A 24,858-nucleotide genomic window follows, 5' to 3' on the forward strand; every position below is an offset into this window, starting at 1 on the left:
AAATGGGTATCAAATGAAGTCAAAAACGTTTGCTAAACTTGAGTTATAAATGTCGTGTTTTTTTTTTTTTGTTTTTAAATTTATAAATATTTTTTCTTGGAGGGATTAAGGTTAGGGCTTAATTTTTATTTATAATATATTATACATTTTTATTTGATTCTTTTTATCTATTGTGTGTTTTATTTTACATTTATTTACTAATATTACAATTTTTTTTCTTTACATTTGAGCAGAAAAACATGTGCAAATTGTGTTTCCATTCATTTTCTATGGAACTACAAATGCTCAAATCTCTGAAGTGTGAATGGGGGCTTTGAGTGGTTGTTATAGTATCGCAGGAATAATTGTCACTAACCAAGGGGTACTTCAGGCTATCCGAAGAGATGAGATGCCCTCTGCTTTCAGGGTTTCATTGGTTGGATGGGTTAGAACTCTTGTATAGCCGGCACAAGCATAGTTTGTGTCACTCTGTACCTCCCGTATCATTGAAAGAATAAGCAAAGGCCAAGCTGAAAATTTTCTTGTATTCAATTCTCAAAGGCTTTTTCAGAGACAAATTGTTGAGAATAATTGGCCCTATGATTAGGTATTGGTATCAGCATACCAGAGTATTTTATTTTTTTTCTCTTCAGTAAAAAAAAAAACACAAATTTTTTTCCGAGGTGCAATTATAGGGTTAAATATGGCCAGCTAACCATTTTAACTTCCTAATATTGAGTTCACATTCACTATATGTTTGCTGTCACGATGTGCCATATGTGTACGTGACTGAGCTTTTTAGTAGTGAAATGAGAAAAACCTGTAAAACAGCCAGTATAGTCTGAGAATGACCAAGTGAGCTGGAGAAGACATCTTATTCTTCAGGAATTTCACCACAAAACATGCAGTGAATGAGTCAATCACTCATGCATTTAACTCCAGTCATAAAAGTTTCTTGTTGGAATCTTGTTGAACGATCGTTACTTCACTCTTTAGGATCTGTAAGCATCTTTTTCTTTACCAGTGTGTTACTTATTGGTTATGTTCAACTAAATGTCTTTCTGGCGAGAGGCAACCATGAGGATTCCTTCTGATGATGCCCATGAATTGATCTGATCATCTTCAATTCAGACTGTATAATAAGTACATCTTTTAATCCCAAACAATGCAAGTGATAAAACAGTTCAAGAATCAGAACTTCTGTTTATCATGCGTATTTTTCATTGCAGATAGATTTTTTTTTTTTTTGCAATAAGTCTTTCACTGGTCACTTGTCCACGTATCACTTTTTTAACCACTTGGCGTCAGGCTGCTGTATATAAACTGCCGGACAGTGGCAGTCAAGGGGCGGGTTGCCATTCATAAATGGCAACCGCCATTTTGGACTGTGCGCGCTCCCTGGGAGTGCGCAGCACCGCGATCCGGTGCCCGCTATGTCCTCCAGACACAGTGGAACACCGATCGTCGTACGGGACCTCTGTGTGAGGTTCGATCATGTGATCACTGATTGGCCAATCGGTGATCACATGCAGAGTAGTAAGCAAGATGTCACTTCTGACATAATTGCTTACTACGTGTGAAATCTGTGAATGATCACAAAGGTCGCATGGTACAAGGCTATTCACAACAGCCTTGTACCATGTGACAAGCTGTGACCAATCACAGCTCACGCAGTAGTTCTCAATGGCTGCAAGAATGCAGCCATTGAGAAGGAGAAATGATTGCTTTTACACCCATAAAGGCGGTAAAAGCAATCAGTATAAAAAAAAATTAAAAAAATCTTCTTCACCCCCTACAAGTAGTACAGTGTCACCATGGTGACACTGTACTGCTAGGGTGACAGTATGTAGAAAAAATTAATATAAAAAAAATATAATGAAAATGTAAAAAAAAAACATTGTTTTTAGTTAGAAACTAATTTGGGTTATTTTTTTTACTTAAAAATAACTGAATAAATTTTGGCCAAGATTTATGATTATTATTTGCAAAATGTTAAAACAAAAGTCCCAGTGGTGAATAAATACCACCAAAATAAAGCTTCATCTGTCTCAAAAAAAAATGCTAAATTCATATGGGTACAGTGTTGCATGACCGCGCAATTGTCATTCAAAGTGTGATAGCGCTGAAAGCTGAAAATTGGCCTAAACATGAAAACATGAAGGGGTAAAAGTGTCCGGACTTGAAGTGGTTAAAGAAGAAAGACAGAGACCACTTCAGCAGTATGCGATATCAGTTGAGATGGGCAGATCCTATTATTGGTCATTCTATGTTAGGGATCTACTCCTCCTCTGTTACTGCCCTGTCTTTCAAAGAATAATTCACTATGCAGTTTAATCAGACATTAAAGTGTTACTAAACCCTGGACCCTGCATTCACTATATCTGGTCTCCCACAGTACACAGAACATGGAAGTGCAATTATTTTAGTAAATTTAAACTGCTATATACCTTTTCTTATCAGCAGTTACAGCAGTCTTGTGACTTCTATCAGTGTTCAGCAGAGCACTGGTTAAAGCTTAGAGGAGTTTTCATTCTGCTCTAGGAGGATGCAGAACCCCTGATCTGTCTGGATAGTGCTGATGGGAGAGTGCATGTGATCTGCACAGGGCCAAAGATTAAAAAAAAACAAAAAACAAAAAAAACCTCTCCAGCAATACACACCAAACTGTGCAGACTGACCCCACAGAGTATATCTTATTTATCAGGCGATAATAGGAGGGCACTGGACGAAGGGGAGGATCAGAAAAGTCAGGATCAAACAGACTTTTACACACTGCAGATGATTAACCCCTTAGGTTCCATAATGAGTATAACAAGCATGCTTTATTGCATATACAGAGTGTTCCTAAACCCACAACAGTAAAATCAAAGCCCTGGTTCACACTGGATGTAACTATAAAATCGTGCTACTTCACATGAAGTAGTGCGATTTCAATGCAGATCAGTTTGATGTGTACCTCCTGATTTAACTGTGGCTTGCAACTTCATTTAACAGAAGTCAACGTAAGTTGCAATGAAATCGAAAAATAAGTAGTGCAAGAACTATTTTTGAAATTGCACGACTTCAGATCGTGCGGATTAAGACCATGCCATAGAAATACATTAGATGTGACTTCAGGTGCGATTTGTAAATGGCATATTTCACTGGTGTGAACCAGGGCTGAAGTGTGTCTACCATGATAAGGACTCTCCGATGTGATGGGGGAGGCACCAACATGAATGATGATGTGGAGGACCTCTGATGTTAGGAGGTGGGAGGGCACTCTGCTGTGATGGGAGGACCTCTGATGTTAGGAGGTGGGAGGGCACTCTGCTGTGATGGGAGGACCTCTGATGTGAAGTTAATTTCTAAAAGGCCGTTGTGTGCAACATCCCATGTTCAGACTTCCTTTTGAGAAGTAAAATTTGTTTGACTTTTTATACTGGGAAGTCTCAAGGTTGTGCATACTTTTTTAAAGGGTGCTGTGACTTTTAAAAATGTTGAGAAATCCTGGCCTATACCCAATTTTTTTTTTTGTTTTTTGTTTTTTTACTCAAAATGGTAGAAATTGCAAACATTTGCCAGGTTTTTATTGCTGTGTGTGTCCCCATGCACTCTATTTGCATTTGACTATTAAAGGTGTGTGTGTGTGTGTGTGTGTATTTTGGTTTGCGGTTTTTTTTTTAATAATAATAAACATGTTATGCTTGTCTGTTATGTGCAGAGCAGCCCCAATCCTCCTCTTCTCGGGGTCCCCTGCCAGTGCTCCTGGCCCCTGCCAAATGCCCCACAACAAGCAGCTTCGTTTTTTGCATGAAGATAAAAAAACCTGGAGCCTTTACAACCACTTTAATGGTTGGCATTAGAGCAGGGCAATCTTGCAGTGTCCTCATTCCACATACTCCAATATACCTCCAGTTGAAAATCTGCTACATAAACTGAAGGGGATTCTTGTTAATGAGCAGCAAAAAAACAAATGGGGATTTTAACCTTTCCCCACGAATTCAATACTTAAATTATAAATAAATAGCTTTGTCAACGGATGCGTAATATGTACTTGCCCAACTGTCGAAATTCAAAATCTGTGCCACACTCTTCAACATTGTATTGATGCCTCCTTCTAAATCAAAGAAGGCCAAGAGCCTTTTTTTTTTTTTTTTTTTTTATTATTATTATATACAGTGCCCAGTTGTCATTTAAACCTTTTTTAAATCGGCAGGTGCAGACCAGTGCACATTTTACATGGATGTAACTGACCAAATCCTTCCATTTTCTGCATATTTTCAATCCCAATCAACTGTAGTCAGTTTACTAGGTTATCATAGATATCAGTCCATCATTACCTAATTTGATGTCTGAAAATTTAATCTAGCTGTCTGAGAAAAATGTAATATTCCTAGAATGCCACTATCCGTTTGATCATTTTTAAGAAAAATATATATATATTTTTTCATCTGTTAACCTCCCTGGCGGTATTTCCGAGTGTAGCTCGGGGTAAAGTTTCAGTACCAAAACGGTAACCCCGAGCTACACTCTGGCTTACCATGCAGTGTTGCTCACTGATTCCCTGCAGCGCTTACCTTGTCCTTCGCTCCTGCGATGTGTCCCCTGCAGTGTCCCCGGCCGATGCCGGCATCTGGCTTCCGTGTTCCAGCCCCTGTGACGTTGGGACCTACGGGGACCAGAACCGGCAACAAATTTTGAGTTTTAAAAAACTCTTTCTGCCTGGAAACTGGGAAAAGTCCATGGCGTCCAAAAAGTGTCCCTTTAGGTCAAAAGCGGTTTTAGACCAGCTAGAGAACAGCGATAGTAAATTAGAACCACTTGCAGAATTGAGTGATAATGATTTGTGGGGAAATTCGTCATCAGACACTTAAAACGATTCTGCGACTTTGATCAGCGATGTGCGAACTTGGCGCTATATTTCAAATTTCAGTGTTTTTGGTTTGATTATATTATTGAACTTTATTATTTATATTATTTTTTGATTATTTATTAAATTATAATTTATGATTTCATGTTTCAAGTTTTATCATATCCGGTATGTTTACTACACTCTTGTTCGGACAGATTTCAGTGAGTTATTCCTAAAAATGACAGGCCTACAATAAAAAAAAACTACATATTTCCATGCAAAATAATGGTACCGCTTTCAGCACCAAAAATCTGAAATAATCATACCGCCAGGGAGGTTAAAATAAGTGTGGCGTTTTTCTGTTTACCTTTTTACTCTTCTAAGATAAAATCATGTATGTTTGCACATCAGATGAGGAGATCTTTAAGTATTTTGATGGTTTGCTAATAACTGCAATGCTTTTACACTTTATATATTTTTTATTTTTAGATTCCTTTCATTCAGCATCAGAGTGGATGTAGGATTCTCCATTGCTGAAGCTGTCTAAATAACAAAATAGTGACTGCATGCGATTAGTTGCAATCATTGTTTGGCCAATAATATTCAATTAGATTTTTGGAAGGCTGGGTGCTGCCGATTAGGTTCATATTTCAACCAGGTCAGCAGAAGTCAGACCAACATCGAGATATTTTTGGCTAATTTAAACCTATAATCAGGATGGATTAAAACACTGTAATCTTTAAAGATAGGATTAATAATTTTTTAATTTATATACTGTTTTTGACATATGAAAACAGAAGCTGTTGAAAGCTCCAAGAGAAAAGCATTAAAAGAAATGTATGATTTCTATAATTTGAAAGTTATTCTGGAGTTTTTGCTGTATTCCACGCTACTTTTCTGAAAAAGCCCTTAGAGGACATTTCAGTCTGTCTGCTTAATGGTAACTAATGGTTGTGTATTATTAAGCTGTAGGGGGTGTTTGTATAACTTAGACTGGGGCCATATGGAACACCATTCAGAAGTAGGATTAATTTTCATTCTCCAGTGTGTGTCCTGTTGGTACTCTTTTATGTATTTGATTATCTCATCTTTTCAAGTCATGGTTTTCCTTTTGATATGCTATTTCACATCAAACTATGCATACAAGTGAAGAAATACAAAGTGTATTTCTTTGCAAGATGCTGAATAATCTATCTTTTGTATGTTTATGCTTAGTTTGAATACTGTGCATATTTTATGAATTGATTATTTTAGGATTTTTCCTTTTAACTAGGATTGGTTGGCAAGTCTGAAGCCTAAGAGTGTCAAATGTCACTTTGGTCAAAATAAAAATGTGAAACTTTGAGAGGCATACAAAGAGCACAGCTGAGTATAGACCAGGGGCGGACTGACAACTCATGGGGCCCCCGGGCAATAGGGGATAATGGGGGCCCTGTGTCCTTGCCCAAACTCCAAAAAAGCCTATGAAAAATGTACCGGGGCATCTCATGGGACCCCCTACTGACCCCGGGCTTTCGGGCAGTGCCTGAGTTTCCAAATGGTCAGTCCGTCCCTGGTATAGACAGGGAATGTTGATCCTGCATGGAATCCAGTAAGCACCAAGTGTCCTGCAGTGAACTTATAGTGCTCTCCTTAAACATTCAGTCCTGACCAGTTCACTGCAAATTACAGACCAACTCATTCCCTGGAATTCATGAAGACTGGCACAGGCAGATTTTGCAAAAGAGTGTCTCATGCGTTCTAAAAGTGGTGAACAATGCGCCAAATTCATGGAATGCATGAGAAACACACTTGCAAAATCTGTCTGAACAAATGTTTATTTCTGTACCCCAAAAGAAAGTTGATGTTAACCACTTCCTCTCCGGCCCATGTACTTAAACGGCTGGATTGGAGCAGTACAGGAGGTGTTTGCCGTTCATAAATGGCACCTGCATTTACAGCCTGTGCGTGCTCCATGGGAACAGCGATCGCTGTACGGGACAGTATTGCTGTACAGTATTTCTGTGCGAGGTCCCGATCATGTGATCACGGATTGGCAAATCAGTGATCACATGAATAGTAGTAAACAAGATGTCCCTTCCTGACATCATTGCTTACTACGTGTGAAATCTATGAATGATCACAGAGGTAACATGGCCTTGTACCATGTGACAAGCTGCGACCAATCACAGCTCTCCCAGTATTTCACAATGGCTGCAAGAATGCAGCCAGAGAGGAGGAGAAATTATTGCTTTTGCACCCATAAAGGCTATAAAATCATTCAGTGTAAAAAAAAAATAAAAATAAATCACCCCCACAAGTAGTAGTGTTGCTAGGGTGACAGCATGTAAACAAAACATAAGTTTAATAATTTTTTTTTACTTTTTTGTTATTTTTTTATATTATAATTTTTGGTTATAAACTAATTTGGATTATTTTTTTTTTTAAACTAAAAAGATAACTGAATACATTTTGGCCAAGATTTATGAAGAAAGGATTATGTATTTCCAAAAAATTTGAAAAAAGGGGGGTTTTCTTATAAAATTTTGCACTTTTTCATTTATATAGCAAAATAAAAATCCCACCAAAATAAAGGTTTATCTGTCTCAAAAAAATGCTAAAAAATTCATATGGGTACAGTGTTGCATGACCTGGACTTGAAATGGTTAATTAGGTCCACTTTTACATTTGGCACATTCAATGTGACAGTGTAAAGTGGCGCATTTTAGAACTATTTGAACTTCGTGTATGAGTCACTGTCAAGCAAAAGTGTCACAAATGTATCATGAATTTGGCCCAATACGTTAACAAGACGGATTGTTGTTCACTACAACTTTATTGAATGCACCACGTTGTGTTTTGGATAAAGGGAGATGTTCTGTACTCCAACCATTCCTCCTGTCCTATGCCAACAGCACTTTTCTTGCATACTCCATGCCCCATCCTGTACAGTGAACGTTGTCCCCCTAGGACATGAATTTTGTTACTGGCAGCATCTCCAGGTAAAAAGTGAAAAAACGAATGCACAGCTAAGGTCTGGTGAGCTTCAATATGCTACATTTTTATTTTTGGGTACACTTTAAGCCGTCCATTGCAAGAGCTGTGCTTTGACCATGACTCCCATGCATGGGAGTGATGTCATCATGGCTCAGCCATTTAAATGGCCAGAGCCTGCAAACCCAGAAGGAAGACTGGGTGAAGATGGAATTCCTGTCAGTGGTGATAACGTGCTGCTGGAGGGGTCAGATTTTTAGGGAAGTCTGTTTGTCTGCAGCGGGATAAGGTTGTGTGTTTTTTTTGTTTTTTCTCTTTTACGGTCATTGGTGGACACAGCTTGTCCTCTCAAAGCAGAGTTTCAGTAGCACTGTGAAAAAATAAGTCAGCAGCTACAAAAACTGTAGATGGTGACTTCTAAAAAAAAACAAAAAAAACCAGCCACTTACCTGTCCCACGATCCCGCGGTGTCCTCCCTGCAGCCCGTTTCACCAGCTGTCTGGTGTTCCAGGCTCTGGCATCTTCAGTGTGCGCACCTGGCTGTGACAGCTAGGTGCCCACTGCGCATGCACGATTAGCACTGCACTTCCTGAATGGTCCAGTAGTCTTCTGGGACCTGTCATGTGTCCCAGAAGACTACAGGGTGGGAGGGGGGGAAAAAAACTTGTGCTTCTGATCGCTACGGCGATTGAAGTGGGAGTGGGTACCTGTCATTTTTGGATCCTCTCCCCACTCCCCAAATGTGCCAATCCTTAATGGAGAGCGGGAGATGAGTCTTTATTTTAGTTCAGGTACTTGTATAGCGCCGTCAATTTACGCAGCGCTTTACATATATATTGTACATTCACATCAGTCCCTAACCCTCAAGGGGTGTACAATCTAAGGTCCCTAACTCACATTCATACATACACATACTGGGGCCAATTTAGGCAGGGTCCAGTTGACCTACCAGCATGTCTTTGGAGTGTGGGAGTAAACTGGAGTACCCGGAGGAAACCCAAGCAGGCACAGGGAGAACATGCAAACTCCAGGCAGGAGGTGCCGCGGCTGGGATTCGAACCAACGACCCTAGTACTGCCAGGCGGAAGTGTTAACCATTTAGCCACTGTGCTGCCCGCAGCGGAACTTCCCCTTTTGGGTGAAGCTCCGCTTTAATTCATGACCAAGTACGGTAATGATTGCTCTGTGGCCTCCGTTATGGCTATCAACGGTTGGATGCCACAGAGCAATCATTGCCGTGCTTGGTCATGAATTGAGGAGGGCAGCTGTGTCCATCAATGAACTCAGAGAGAGGGATCTTTAGATGTGGGTATGTCTGTAGACCTTCCTCCCCCCCCCCCCCCCCCCCAAAAAAAAAAATGCAACATCACATTGCCATGCTTGATAAAAATTGCTTTCCACTGTTGTGAAAGTAGAGAAAAATGAATACTATATATGTGAGGAAAAAAGAAAACTGTCTATTGCGTCCCTGATCTTCATTAAAAATGATGCAGGTGTTTTACAAATTTCCATTTGCATTTTGGGGTTGAAGCCTTCAAATTATAAGACATTACCCCCTACTGATTTTTCTCTCATGTATACAAGGTTAGGGAATTAAATACAGGCACACATCCACTTACAAAAGTCTCTTGTGTCTGTTCAATGTAATAGGATTTATTGTTACACTTTGGATCATCATTCTAATTGGTCTATTCTATCTGAACCGTGTTACTTTGGGCCATCTGTGAGCTCTGTTGGCTCTTTCCATTAGCATCGGAGGCGCAGTAAAGACAAAGGCCGGTCCTGTGCCTCTTTTCTCACCCTTTTTTCTTGGAAGGAAATCTCTTTAGAGTAAACACAAATTTGAAAAGGATGCAGTAAATGAGGTAATTTGGCACCTTCTACCCCCTGTATCCCTGTAGGCTGTCCTTCTGTATGGTGGCTAGTGGCTTTTTTTCCCTTTGTAATGGTTGTTAGTGGGGCAGCTCATTAGCAGAACATAGAGGAAGTAATTCTGTTATCTTCCCACATCAAAGTGTCACAGGGCTGGTTGTGCAGAAAGGTCATTAGAGCACACACACACAAAATGTTTTGTACTTAGGTGCAGATGAATTCACTGAACTGGGCTCTGCATCCTGTCATGTATAGAAAAGGCTGGGTGTCCCATAAGCAGTGCTCTGTGCCTGGATATTTCTTCAGATAATACCCAAAATGGCCAATAGCTGTAAATTCCTACCAGTCATCAATCTATTTAGGTGTACACCCCATGGGGCTTTCTCAAAAGTGGCTTTTTATTGCACATTTTGTCATTTACAAGGACTGATGTGCTTTTTGGAACATCTGCTTCACCGCCATGTATCTACAGAAGTCTCCCACAGTATATCCTTACAAGCAAAGTCTTCCCTTTTTGCTGCTCACTAGACCCAGGACCCTGCATTCACTATATCTGGTGTCCCACAGTACACACAACATGGAAGTGCAATTATTCTAGTAAATATAAACTGTTAAATACCTTTTCTCATCAGAAGTTAGAGCAGTGTTGTGACTTCTATCAGTGTTCAGCCCAGCACTAGCTAAAGTTTGTAGGAGGCGTTTTCTTTCTACTCTAGGAGGATACAAAACCCCTGTCCCTCTGTCTGGACAGTGCTGATTGGCCCTGTGCTGATCACATGTACCCTCCCAAGAAAAAAAAAAAACCCTCTCTAGCAATACACCCCAAACTGAGCATGTACAAAAATGCCTACGGTTCAGTCAGTCTCATCAGGAGATAAAAGGTGGTCGCTTGAATAAGGGGAGGAACGGAGAAAACCGAATCAAACTGCATTTTTTTATACAGTGCAGAGGATTAACCCCTTAGGTTCCACAGTGAGTATAACCAGCTTTACAGCAGAGGTGGGCAACTGTGGTTCTCCAACTGTTGGTGAACTACAAGTCCCGTCATGCCTCTGCCTTTGGGAGTCATGCTTGTAACTGTCAGTTTTGCAGTGCCTCATGGGGCTTGTAGTTCTACAACAGCTGGAGGGGCACATTTGCCCACCCCTGCTTTACAGCATATACAGACTGATTTTACTGTTGTGGGTTTAGTAACACTTTATTTGCCCTCCACACAAAATGTCTTTCTCCTATTTAACTTGTACCTCTTGCTCTCACTCTTCCACACTTCTGCTCTTCCCCTCGAGCTCTCGCTCTTTCTTTCACATTCGCACTCCTTTTGCTTTCCTTAGTTTTGGTCTCTCATTCCATTGCCTCTGCTTACCTTTTCCCTATAGTCCTCTTTTCATCCCACATTGAGAGATTGTAAAAGAGACTGGTGTCAGTGTAGCAGGAGGGGGGTTCACACCGACTGATAGCTGAAAGTAAATAACATCTCCACTCTTAAAATGAATACTTCACATAGTTGTAAAAATGGGACTTTGAGTAAAGGTGGCCATAGACAGACTGAAAATTTGGCTAGTTCGGCAGGAACCGGGCAAATTTCAATTCGTGTGTGGCCGTCCCCACTCGACAGAAGCCTATTGTTAGACCGACTTCTGTTTGAAAGTTGGAAAAATGTTTTGTCGGTCAGCGGCTGCAGTCATTGATCAGTGTATTCTGACACCACCAAGTCCCACTGTGTAAATAGGATGTCCCATTGTTCGTGTGGATGGAGGAATCTTTTTTTTTTTTTTTTTTTTTTTTTTTTAATCTATGGTCAGCTTTAGACTTGTGATACCTTTTTAGGCCTCATTCACACTAGGTTCTTCTGAACACATTTTCTGCTGACAGGCTGTGTTTTTAAAATACACCTAAAGCCACATTTCCAAATACACTTAGTTTAGGTGTGTTACACATTTTTTTTCATTTTTTTTCATTAGCCGCAATATTTTATTCCGGCCATTAAAATACATGAAAGCTCAAACGCTTTTGGTGTGTTCAGATTTCTGCCACTGAATGCCTATAAACACTTGCGTACATGGAAACCTAGGCTAACGTAGAGGGGTATTTGACATCTGCAGATTGCCATGAGGCCTTAAAGTATATCTGTAGCAAAAATGGCTCCTCTCAAAATCCATCTATCCTACTCCACTCTCTTAAAGATCACCTTTTCAGAATTTCGAGAATTTTCAGTTTCTAAACTGAAGCCTTTATTCTCCCTCTTAGATTGTAAGCTCCGAGGAGCAGGGCCCTCCTAACCCTCTTGTATTGAACTGTATTTTTGCTGTATTGTCTCCCGTTCTATTGCAAAGTGCTGAGCGAACTGTTGGCACTATATACTGTAAATCCTGTATTATAATTATAATTTAAAAAAAAAATTGCAAGCCTTCATGAAGGTACTTGTTCGGCCACTTACTGTTATAGGGTTGTAATGCTCTGTTCCCATGAATTGTGTTCCTCAATTGTTACTGAATGGAGGCTTCAAGAGGTAGTGGGATTACAGTAAAGCAACAAAAGGCAAAAATGTTATACTACAGAAAAAAATGACAATTGTTTGATACACAGTAATATAGCAAACGGAATGGACTTTAAAATAGATGAAAAGCCTAATTAAATGACATTTGAAGCCAGTCTAAAAATAGAGCAGAAGCTTGACAACCATTTTGCCTGCTGAAGAGAAAGAAGCGTTAAGGACCTAAAGCTGTCACATAGCTAAATACATGTAAGAGCACACTAATGAGGTCCTCCTGCAGGGCATTGAAGAAGCTTTTTAAGGCTCAATTTAACACCCGAATGTTTTGTAGCTTGAAACTGGAAGCTCCAAAGCGCTCAATTATCAAAACTGCATGGTTTACAGTTGTGCTTGTTTACATTGAGTATAGTGTTGCTTGTAGCGCAAGCTTCTTTGCGCTACAAATTTCAAGCAGTTTTGTTCTAGTAGACTGAAAAAATATCTCCAAAACATCTCTACAAACTGTTAAGAGAAAAAAGGGCCTGTAAAATTGGGGTTGGCAACCTTTTGATTGTGGGCAGGTGAAAGATAGATCCTGTCCCTTCCTTGCTGACCACTGGAACTTGGACAGGAGTTGGGGCAACTTTTACTGAAATCAATCCCCTGTCAAAAGCCAATCAAGGTGAGAGTAGGAGAAGAAGCCGGAGGAGGAAAAATACAGGGGATGTGTTCCAATAAATAGACCCCCCACCACTGTTCCTCTTGTTCCCCTTCTGCTTCTGAGGCCCCCCTGGTTCCCCCACACTAAGTGTCGACAAGTTATTTTCTCTCCTTTTTCTGCTCCTCTTGGATGCTGTGGGGGGTGGAGGGGGGGGAAGGGCCGGCAATTATGTAATTTACCGGCCCCTTCCTTTTCTGAATGAACACAGCGAGTGATGGTCTTTCATAACTGAAGCATAGTAAACAGTTTTTTTTTTACTATGCTTCATTTTTTGAATGAACAGGGAGACTGTGCAGAGCTCTTCCCGTTCGTTCATTCATTCTATGCAGCTGAGGCTACAGTAATGGAGATTGAGGACTGTCCTCAATCTCCTCTCTGTCTCAAGAGACATCAGGGGTTTGTTTAGACCCCTGATATTTCACCAAAGCCCCCCAACAGGGCTGTTTGAAAAATGTAAAAAAAAAACTAACACCATCGACTGCTCAGGTGCAACTGTGATCCTGGTACCCTTTTTTTTCAAAGCAGTGATTGGCTTTCCACCCTGGATCACTCCCCCCACACCCCCATCCCTCTTCCTTCGCCACTGTTCCCTGTAGAATATGAGAGCAGTACCATGGCGGGTGGGTTGGTTGCCCACAGAAGAGATGATTCCCCAATCTCTTCTGTGATGAATGATCCTGGAAGCGACAAGGATTTAGTCACTTCAGATTTCAGTGCTGTCATTCAGCTTGTTACAGCCAAGGAAGCAGCTGATTAAATAGGATCTTTGTTTGATCAGCTGCCTTAGAGGGCAGAGGAGACATAATTGACCCCTGATGACTCAGAGTACCTGTCACTGCCTTAAGCTATCACAAGGGGGCTTTTGTTACCCCTTTTATAATAGCAGCAAAGTTAGATTTAAAAAAAAAAAAAAAGGAAATATTTAATGCACCCTCATGCTCATCCGCAAATACAAACCCGCATATGGGTCTGCCACACAAGTGAGCTATCGTCGTGCATGTCTTAAGTGAGAGCAATAATTCTATTTTTGCTGTAATTTACAGTTAACTCTAAACTGAACCTTAATTTTACCTGTAATGGCTTTTAAATTCTCTATGGACAGTTTTAGGTACTGTAGTTTGACCCCATTCCACAGGTGCTTGCAGATTTAAATCTTGACATGATTGCATCTATTTTCTTGATGCAACATAATCTTTTATGTTTTATACAATATTTGGGTATTGTAGTTGCCATGTGTGCACTCAAATACAGAAAATTTGATACACAGCTGTGCAAATTTCTTGCGGCATACAAAAATGACCAACACTTTATCCTCTGGGGCTTTTGCTGTCAGAAAATATATTTGGAGTTGTTAGTAATTTTCTAGCAAAAAAAAAAATGGCAAAATTGCCCCGGACAGCTAGTAGGTAACCAGTGTGAAAAATGAATAAATAGAAAACCTCTTTATTCCAGTGGGGGGAAAAAACCACTAAGCTGCAAGGAACTGTGCCCAAATTTCACAAGTTCTGGGAGCCAAGGGTCACAGATTTCCTAGCATCCGACTTTGACCTCCGCCTCCTTGAATTATGACGTATGCAGTCTATTTTCTCTAATATGAACAACTGCTGAAAATTCTCCACAGCCAAATGCCACCCTCACCCCCAAATTCTCTCCTTCACATATCCCTGCTATCCTACGTCTTAACTGGCTTTTTGTTTTTATTCCTATTACTTTTATATATCGGTTGCATTCTGCCGGTACCCTTGTGCTTTATGTACCATCTATAGTTTTTATATGACTAAATTGTTTTTGTACTACTTTTGAGAGGGAGGTGTATGTATGTATGTATATGTCTGTATATGTGCAGGGGTGGACTGACTATTTTGAAACTCGGGCACTGCCCGGGGTCAGTAGGGGGCCCCATCAGATGCCCCTGGTACCTTTTTTTTTTTTTTTTTTCTTTTTCTTCTCATAGGCTTTTTTGAGTTTGGGCAAGGACACAGGGGCCCCATGATCCCCTATTGCCCGGGGGCCCCATGAGTTGTCAGTCCGCCCCTGTGTGTGTATGTGTGTGTGTGTATATGTATGTATATATATATATATATATATATATATATATATATATGTATGTATATGTATATATATATATATATATACACACACACACGCAAATTGCCTAAATATGCAACCTATATGGTTGTAATGTAATGAGGGAAAAAGATGAAAGAGAAAAAAATATATACAATTGTCAGCTTTACAACCTTTTTAACGAATGGCGTTTTTAGTTTTCCACCACATTTTGCAGGAAGCTGCAATAACCCAAATCTTTGGATTTTTAGATCATTCAAAACAGGTGTCTCAAAAGTGAAATTTGTTATATTAATTCAGGCACCATCATGTTGGGGACAGATTCAAGTAAAAATATACAATGATTTATTTCCATGTGTAGGCACATGTATCTTCCTTTCAAAATACATATTGTTTTATGTAAAACATTTACCACCCCCGTGTTCCTGTATTGGAAATTCTACATGAGATTTATGTGGTAACAATAAAGGTGTCCTAACATGCTTTTATTACTGATGGCTATCTGTGAGATTATGTGGAGCTAGTTTAGTAAGGCTTTCATGTATTTGATGCAGACATTCCAATATTAACTCAATGTATTATTGCTATTCTTGTCAGGTGCTCATGCAGAGAACTTAGTCTTGGTACTCGTACTCTTGGAATGTCATTGCTGTTTTCCAGTGCATCTATTTTTATCAGCAAACTACCTCGTCAAACAATTTCCGGCTCGTTTCCACAGGCCAAAGGATATGTCTTATAAATATTAATGCATTATCTTTATAATGGCAGTTAGAGGTATTAAACCCAAAAGCAAACCTTTTCTTTTATTATTGTACAGGATGTATATAGCGCCAACTGTTTGCGCAGCACTTTACAAAATGAAGGTAGACATTACAGTTACAATACAACTTGGTACAAGAGGAAACAGAGGGCCCTGCTCGTTAGGAATCCAACATCCCTGAGCTTGTAAGCTCTATCGCCCAACACCCGGGACATGTAGTTGCGGGCGCTGGGCAGGCAGCAGGGCCTTATACCTTTTAGCCCTGCTGCGGGCTAGCAGCAGGGCTCACCTGTCAGGTGGAAGCAATCGATGGCAGCGCTGCTGCCGTTTGCTTCCACACAAGTGCCAGCCTCTCTTCCCCCTTGTGTGAACCTCCCTCTGCCCACTATCTCCTGGACTCCGCTTGCCCATCTGTGGGCCCAGTTCACCGCCGTCAGCTAGAGTGGAGGGAGAAGAGCGGACCCTGAAGTGGCGTTATGATGTCACTTCCGGGTCCCCGTTGAGAGATTCACTAAATGTAATGCGGTGCGGTGTGCACTGCTTTACTTTCAGTGTAGTATGGAGGAGACATGCAGGGTCTTTTAGACCTTGGATGTCTCAATAAAGGGACACAGCCACCTATGTGTTTGATATTAGGTGACAGGTTCTGCTATGCGATGAAAAAAAAATTAAGTGTGAAAAAAAAAATTGAAATTGTAAGTTACACCCAAGCACATAACATCGCCCCCAAAATGAGGCCCCTCACATATACGCACGTACAAACATAAAAGCACACGCTGGAGCGCCTACACATGTAAACGTCGATTGTGATGCACATGTCACATATCGCCGCACATGCCAGAATGAGCAATAATTCTAGCACCAGACCACCTCCATAACACTAAACTGATGACCTAGAAGGGGCTTTAAAAGCATCACCTATAGAAAATTTAGGGTACTGAAATTTGTCGCCATTTCACAAGCACATGCAAATTTAAGGTTTGACATGCATCTATTTACTCAATGCAACCTCATTTATATTTTTTTTAAAAATAGGGCAATTTATTGCTTTTTTTTTTGTGCCCTAAAATTAACTTGTATTTTTAAAGACATTTTGCAGTAATATCATGCGACATAAAAAATTGGAACTACCACTTTTATTCCCTAGGGTCTCTGATTTCAGAAAACATATAATGTTTGGGGGTTTTATGTAATCTTCAGGCCTAAAATGATTTTTTTTTAATCTAGGTCCGACACTTCCTGAGGAGCAGCCAATTGGTCCTCATTACACTGCAAGGTCTCTCTCCTCCCTGCTAGTCCCTGGGTGTGGTACTGGAGACAGGTGGGGGAGATAAACGGCGCAATATTAAAAATGTTACACATTTAAAAGTCTGCATGAAACCCCCTTCCTTTTTTTTTTTTTTTTTTAACTGTCCTAGAATCAGCTCAGATTTAAATACGTTTTTGGTTTAAAATTATTTTTTTTTTCATCTGGACAAGTAGATTGGCCCACCTATTTAGTCCCTGGATAAGTAGTTTTTTAAAAAAAATTCCACACCCTTGAATCTAAGAGATCAAAGCTTACCAATATGTGGATGTGATGGCTGCATTTGTTTTTTCTTCTTTTTTAGACTTTCTTTTAATTTCACCTGATGATGCTGCCAGTAAGTCGGCAACAGAACACACTGTCCTGCAGACATATCAGTTAAGAGGGTTGAGACCAACCATTGAACACTTGACAGGGGCGCTTACAATGATCAGCTTTTATTTATGTAAAATCTTTATCCCAAAAGGAAAAACCGTTGCTTTACCGGCTTAAGTATTAGCTGGTGTTTTGGCTTCATTTTGTTTAGAGCATCTAAATTTCCCCTCCCTCCAGACTGACAATGCTGCTGTCCAAAAGTGCCCCATGCTTCAGTATTGGCTCCTGCTGCTGTCAGTCAATCCTGTGACAAGGGAGTGGGGTGGAGGACTGAGCCATAATGTCTGTGTCTATAGACAGTGTCTGTCCATGCATAATCGAACTGTCGTTTGAACAATTGTGCAAGATTGTGTACAGTGAAGGAAATAAGTATTTGATCCCCTGCTGATTTTGAATGTTTGCCCACTCACAAAGAAATGACCAGTCTAAAAGTCTATTGGTAGGTGTATTGTAACACAGAGACAGAATAGCAACAAAAAATTCCAAAGAAATGCATGTCTAACAAATGATCCACTGATTTGCATGTGGGAAATAAGTATTTGATCCCCTATCATTCAGCAGGATTTCTGGCTACCAGGTGTCTTTCATACAGGTAACAAGCTGAGATTAGAAGCAGTCTCTTAAAGGGAGTGCTGCTAATCTCATTGTTATCTGTATAAAAGACACCTGTCCACAGGAGAAATCAAACAATCAGATTTCGTTCTCTGTGTTATAATACACCTACCATTCGGTTTTTAGACTGATCATTTCTTTGTGAGTGGGCAAACATTCAAAATCAGCAGGGGATCAAACACTTATTTCCTTCACTTTATATAGGGAAAATGCATACAGCAGAATAATGCTGTGATAGTGATTTTTTTTTTCCTTTATGATGATTAAGCAGAGATACATATTAAAGTGATTTTGTAAAGGTGTATATATTTTTGTTTTTAAATAATAAACCTGTTATACGAGGGGCGTTCAAGTCAAACTGGGACTTTTACATTTATATAATAAAAGAGAAAATTTCAAGGAGTGGAAACTGCATTTATTTTTCCACATACACCCCTGCTACATTTTATACACTTATCCCAGTGTTTGGCTGATGCCTGGAAAGCTTCGGCATAGAAAGATTTGTCAGTACGCCTGAACCATTCTAGGACAGCCTGCTTCACGTCGCCATCATTGTGTTCACTGTTCCCACAGAAAGTTTTCTCTTCTGCAATTTCACAACAGGTTATGTGTGGATTATCCAGGATCAGGCGTTCCACGTGCTGAATGTTCACAGGAATGACTGCTGTAGGCTGGGAACCACCATGGCCGGGATTGTCACTGACAGACTTACGGCCATCATTGAAATTTTTACACCATTCAAATGTCTTACTGCGGCTGAGCGTCTCATCACCATACTGTGCTTGAAGTCTTTTGTGGATATTCGCGGGGTTTTCACCTTCAAAACTTCGTCACCAAACGCTGTTCCATGCATTCATTAATATTTTTGTCTGACATCTTGATTAATGGTCTCTGGACTGTCCTACGACGTGTGCCGCCTATCAGTAATAGGACACACATGCCACTTACTACTGTGTGTAGTTCCACCATGCTAGTATTCCTTTTTATACCTAATAAAATTCAAAGTGACTTGAAAACCCCTTCTACTTATGGAATGGAATTGCACCGAGTAGCCCTGATCCTCCTCTTCTGGGATCCTGTACCAGTGCTCCTGGCTATTTCTTTTTCGGTGTGGAAGCCACTTTCTGTTGTGACACACCTTTTTGTGTGTGTGATCTCGAGCTGTGATGCCTGCATCCATAGACACAGGATTTGACTGACAGCAGCAGGGGCCGATGGCTCCAACTGCCTCGGCGAAGAGAGCAGGGAGAGCTTCTACAGCTTCTACAGCACTGGATCGAGTGAGGACTCTGGTAATTATGGGGGGGGGGGGGGTGTAAGGGGGCGATTATAGTTACTGGAACATTTTTGACTGCAGGGAATTAAAGTAAAGCATGTCTAGGCTTTAGTACCATTTGAAGGTCTCACACTGGTTAGGTCTGTTTTAGTACAGTGCCTGCCTGCTGGCCACAACTGGCTGTAAAGAGTATCCGTTGCATTATTACAGTGCGGCATGGCAGAGCAGTGTTACCATGCATTGTGCCGTGCTGCAGTGTAATGGGTTATCCATCAAATAAAGGGCCCATTCACACGGTCTTCATGCCAAGAGTGAAATTAGGGACTGTTTTTTTTTTTTGTTTGTTTTTTTTTTATTATTTATTTATTATTGAACTTATTGAAAGTGTATAATCTATTCATGTCTGCACTGTAGGGACTCTTGATGCCATCCAGTGCACTCCATAAAATGCAGCATGTGTCCACTCTGCACATCACTCCAGCATTGGGGAGTGAATGGCTAACAGAGAACACTTGTTTTCTGTGTGGCCTAGCAGAGACCTGTGTTTTATGGTAGAAGATTGCAGGTCCCTGCACATGTTGTTAATGAGCCCATAGTTCTGTGTTCTATTGTGGCTATATATAGATAGATCGATCGATCTTGTAAACTCTAACTTTCACGTAAACTAATTAATTTGCAAGTAGTGGGGTTGTGTTTTTTTTTTTGTTTTTTGTTTTTTTTTTTTAGCAAAGATATGTCGCAGAATACATTTTGGCCTAAATTTTATGACTAAATTTTATTTTTTTAATTTTTTTTTACTGGATATGTTTAATAGCAAAAAGTTGTGTGTGTGTTTTTGTTTTTTTTTGTTTTTGTTTTTTTTTTCCCCCCAAAACATTTTCAGTCTTTTTTATAGTGCAAAAATAAAAACTGCACAGGCATTCAAATAACGCAAGAAGGACAAATTTAATTTGGGTTTAACGTTTCATGACCGCACAGTTTTTCAGTTAAAGGAACGCAGCGCCGTATTGCAAAAAATGGCCTGGTCAGGAAGGGGGGTAAATCTTCTGGAGGGCAAGGGGTTAAAGGTAATTTAACTAGATTTGAAAAGACATTTGGTACACACAAAGTAGGTTTTATCCTTTATTAGGTATTGAAGAGTATAAGTATATTTGAATAAAAGGTTGCGTCCTGAGTTTAGCTTTAACTTTATGGCTACATTCACACCTAAGCGTCATGTTTTTAAGGTGGAGTTAAAGGCAACTTTATATTTTTTTTTCAATTTTGGAAGGAGTAAGGGAGAGTGAGAAGCCCTGTCAGGTGTGGTGAGTTTTTGTTTTTTCTTTCTTCCTCTCTCCTTCCTGTTCCAAATTGGGAAGTGAGGAGAAATCCTTCCCAAATGAGGTAGTCCCAGGTTGTCACCAGTGACTCCAGAACTACTGTCCCAATTGGAAGATTTCCTTTCTGTTACTGTTCTGGGGACAATCCACAATTTTGCAATTCTTTCACTTGAAACATGAAAAATAGAGAGTGAATCCCCCTAATTGGGCTAGAAACAACCATAAAAAAACAAGGATTCTAATCCCTCTCTACTCTCACTAAAGACAACACTTTTTTTTTTTTTAAGTTTTAGATACACCTTTCAATAGCATTATATTCCTGTCCATCTGGATACTTCCTGGTGTTAGAATTGACAATTTGATCTAAATGGTCATTGTTAATATTTAACCAGCTTTCAGAGATCACAGCTTTGCTTCCAACACAACAATGAATGTAGATGAATGGCTTATTGTCAGAGTCCCATCCTCATTAAGGTCTCCTATTAAGTTACAATTACTGCACAAACAATTAAGGGTTAAGGCTTATAAATAAGGTCAAATTGGCTTCTTGTGGCTCAACGCTGAACTGTAATAGAACAGCTTTTTTTTTTTAATTAAAGAATTTTAAAATGTCAAGGAAATGCTTGTATTTTTTTGGGAAATTAAAAAATATATATTTTTAATAGTAATTCATAGTGCCCATATTTTTATAGTGCCATCCAGTGGTTGACCTTTGAATTACAATAGTGACACAACCATTTTAAAATATTTTATTCATACTTCTGAATAAGACTTTTATAAGTTTTGATGGCGTGTAAATATATTTTTGCTGGAGAATTTTAACCCATCCAATCTAAATTCTGTTTCTTATGTTGTTACTGCACTAATGGCAAACTTTCTGCAAATTACCAAAGCATCAGGTTTTTCAACCTATTGATTTAATTTCCAACAAAATTTACCAAAATGTGGACCGTTCTCAAGATTAATCGACTCGCAACAATACATTTTTTTTTTCAACCTACCTTGAAGAATAATTCAGGTGTTTTTATAGATCAGTTTGTTGGTTCAACAACAAATCGCATGGGTTTGTATGAAAAAAAAAAGTTCCTGCTATACCAGGAGAATTTAGTACCTCTTTGTTTGCCCAAATCTTTTTTTTATTTCTTTTATATTTATTTATTTTTTTTGTTCACTGATGTCTTGTGGTCTCTGTGATCAACTAGGAAGTAAACAGAAAGTCGATAAGTCAATCAATGCTCCACATTAAATGGACATCCACTTACATTGCTAATTACATTTCATTGTTTAGAATGTGATGTATCATTTCTAATGCTGACTTTTAAGATTTCCACCGGAAGGAGTTGAAGTATAACTATTGGCTGCTTTGTATTGTGTAGGAGAAGGGTCCTGTGAACACAGTGACCTATGTACTGGTGCCAGTGTGTGTGACATTAGAAGATGTGGAGCATGTAACAGAATGCACGTTTTAATTGTGAACATGGTTTCTTGTTTCATTTTGCAGCTGAGTCTTGAGCAGGCCCAAGCACTGGCAGAGCAAGTTGAGATGAAAGCCAAAGTAGCGCAATCTGAGATCAAAGCAGTCACTTCCAGGCATAAGAAGGCACTCGAAGAGAGGGAATGTGAGCTGCTATGGAAGGTTAGTAACATTTTGTTAAAGTTCAAAACAACACTCCCTTTTTTTTTTTTTTTACCTTTTCATAGAAATTGTTGTGATGGAGCAAATATATTTAAATGTGTATATATATATATTTTTTTTTTTAACAGTATTAAATCATTAATTCTGGTCTATGCCCCTATGAAGCATAAGTGAACCTCTGCTTTGACCATGCAATGCAACAGATGCATTTTAATGAATTCCCCTGCAGCTGCCTATTTTTTGCTTCCCTTTCATTCCTCTGGCACCTCGTTCCCCTGCGGTAGGGAGGAGAGGCTATGTGTAAGCTTTCATTTGAGAGTTGGACTACAGAGGGCTGGGGACCTTCTTTCCACTCCATATGATCAACCACAAGTACTGTTGGAAATAAGGGAAGGGAGATGCATGCTCCCTTATATCTGCAAGGTCCAGTTAAATTAATTGCTTAGCTGGGCCATGCAAGAAAAAAAAAAACGTAATGCCAGCTCTCACATCTGCTTAGAATAAAATGAACCTGTTGCATTATCCTGCATGGAAAGACCTCACAATGATTCAGCCAGACTCTACTACATTGCAAAGTGTTGTCAGTTTACCACTAGGAGCTTGCTGCCAAAAAACAGGATAGCATGATCATTCAATTTGTGTGGTAATGCTCTTTCTTTGTCCAATCAGTAAGCTGGAGGGTGAGCTGGTGCCTAAGCTGTAAATTAATAGTCAATGACAAGCTTGCCTTTTACTCACCCCTGTCCACGAAAATAACTTTTTTTAAAATATGCCTTTTTTTTTTTTTTTTTTTAATTCTTTTCTCACTTTTCCCTTATTTCATAGGTCGAAAAGATTCGTCAAGTGAAAGCAAAGTCTCTGTACCACCAAGTCGATAAACTTCATCAGGCTCTAAACAAACTGGACAGCACAATCAGCGCAGTACAGCAGGTCTTGGAAGAAGGCTGCACAATGGATATCCTTATTGCCCGCGACCGTGTTTTGGCTCAAGTGCAAGATATAAAAAATGCTAGAGGTCTGTTACAACTTCAAGAAGATGATAGGATTATGTTCACTCCACCTGACCAGGCCTTGATCCTTGCCATCAAATCAATGGGATTAGTCAGTAGTGGTGCTTTTGCAGCACTATCAAAAGCCACAGGAGAAGGCTTGAAAAGAGCCCTTCAGGGCAAAGTTGCATCATTTAATGTTATTGGCTATGACCATGATGGGGAAGCACGGTTATCAGGTGGTGACCTTGTAACTGTGCTGGTCATGGGTCCTGATGGGAATCTATTTGCAGCTGATGTCATTGATCAGATGACTGGTACATATTTGGTTAGTTATAGGCCACAACTTGAAGGAGAACACCTTATCTCTGTAATGGTGTGCAATCAGCACGTTGAAAACAGCCCATTTAAAGTCAATGTGAAGTCTGGTCGTTGCTACTTAGGGATTGGGCTTCCCTCCCTTTCATTTGGGGGAGAGGGTGATCATGATGGAAAGCTTTGCCGTCCCTGGGGTGTCTCTGTGGATAGGGAAGGATATATTATTGTCGCTGATAGAAGCAACAACCGCATCCAAATCTTCAAACCTTGCGGTACTTTTCACCACAGGTTTGGCAGTTTGGGATCAAGACCTGGTCAGTTTGACCGGCCCGCTGGCGTTGCTTGTGACAGTTCTCGTAGGGTTGTGGTAGCAGATAAGGACAACCATCGTGTTCAAATTTTCACTTTTGAGGGCCAGTTCTTATTTAAATTTGGTGAAAAAGGGACCAAGAACGGCCAGTTTAATTACCCTTGGGATGTTGCTGTCAATCCAGAGGGGAAGATCCTTGTCTCTGACACCCGGAATCACCGTGTCCAATTATTTGGCCCAGATGGGACATACCTGAACAAGTATGGCTTTGAAGGTGCTCTCTGGAAGCACTTTGACTCTCCCCGTGGTGTGGCATTCAGTCAGGATGGTTACCTAGTTGTCACTGACTTTAATAACCATCGTCTGCTCATAATCAAGTCAGACTGCCAGTCAGCACATTTCTTGGGCTCCGAGGGCACAGGCAATGGGCAGTTCCTGCGGCCTCAGGGTGTTGCAGTAGATCAGGAAGGACGCATCATTGTGGCAGATTCTAGAAACCACAGAGTACAAATTTTTGAGCCAAATGGAAGCTTCTTATGCAAATTTGGCACTCAAGGAAATGGCTTTGGCCAGATGGACCGGCCATCCGGTATAGCTGTTACTCCTGATGGCACAATTGTCGTGGTCGACTTTGGTAATAATCGGATTCTTGCCTTCTAATCAGTTTTCAACACAAAACTGTCTCAGGGAAAATCTTTCAAGAAGTATATAATATACAACATTATTGTACACCTACCTCATTTTTTTTTTTTTTTTTCTTACAAACCTATTAACTGTAATCTGCAAAAATAGAGCCTGTGAAGCATAAAAACAAAACTTGGGAAGGAAAATCTACCTCAAAACCTCTTAGAAGGAGGGGTGTTGTTTTAATTTTTCTTATCCTGCACAAAATATTGATTTCAACATACCTCAGATATGAACAACTGAAGCAAAAGGCAGACAAAACTATACCTCCTAAGAGAGTATCTCTTGTGAATGAAGCCAAAAAGGGCTATAAACTTAACGAAAAATACCAGGAATGTTATTGAAACTTTACTT

At 39.9% G+C, this 24,858-nt stretch overlaps 1 protein-coding gene across 2 annotated transcripts in view; it reads left to right on the plus strand.

The window, feature by feature from the left end:
- TRIM71 (tripartite motif containing 71) overlaps nt 1–24,629 on the plus strand; it is a 98,861-nt gene extending 74,232 nt beyond the window's left edge. For both annotated transcript variants that reach the window (XM_089691329.1, XM_089691339.1), the window contains 2 exons: nt 22,069–22,203; nt 23,029–24,629. In XM_089691329.1, coding sequence (XP_089547455.1) covers nt 22,069–22,203; nt 23,029–24,480 — 1,587 coding nt within the window. In that variant the 3' untranslated portion in view covers nt 24,481–24,629. The remainder of the gene's footprint in view (nt 1–22,068; nt 22,204–23,028) is intronic.
- Nucleotides 24,630–24,858: the final 229 nt, after the last annotated feature.

The sequence above is a fragment of the Staurois parvus genome, unplaced genomic scaffold (genome assembly GCF_062004578.1).
Source record: "Staurois parvus isolate SC_StPar_1 unplaced genomic scaffold, SC_StPar_1.0 ptg000021l, whole genome shotgun sequence".
In the NCBI taxonomy this organism is placed as follows: domain Eukaryota; kingdom Metazoa; phylum Chordata; class Amphibia; order Anura; family Ranidae; genus Staurois; species Staurois parvus.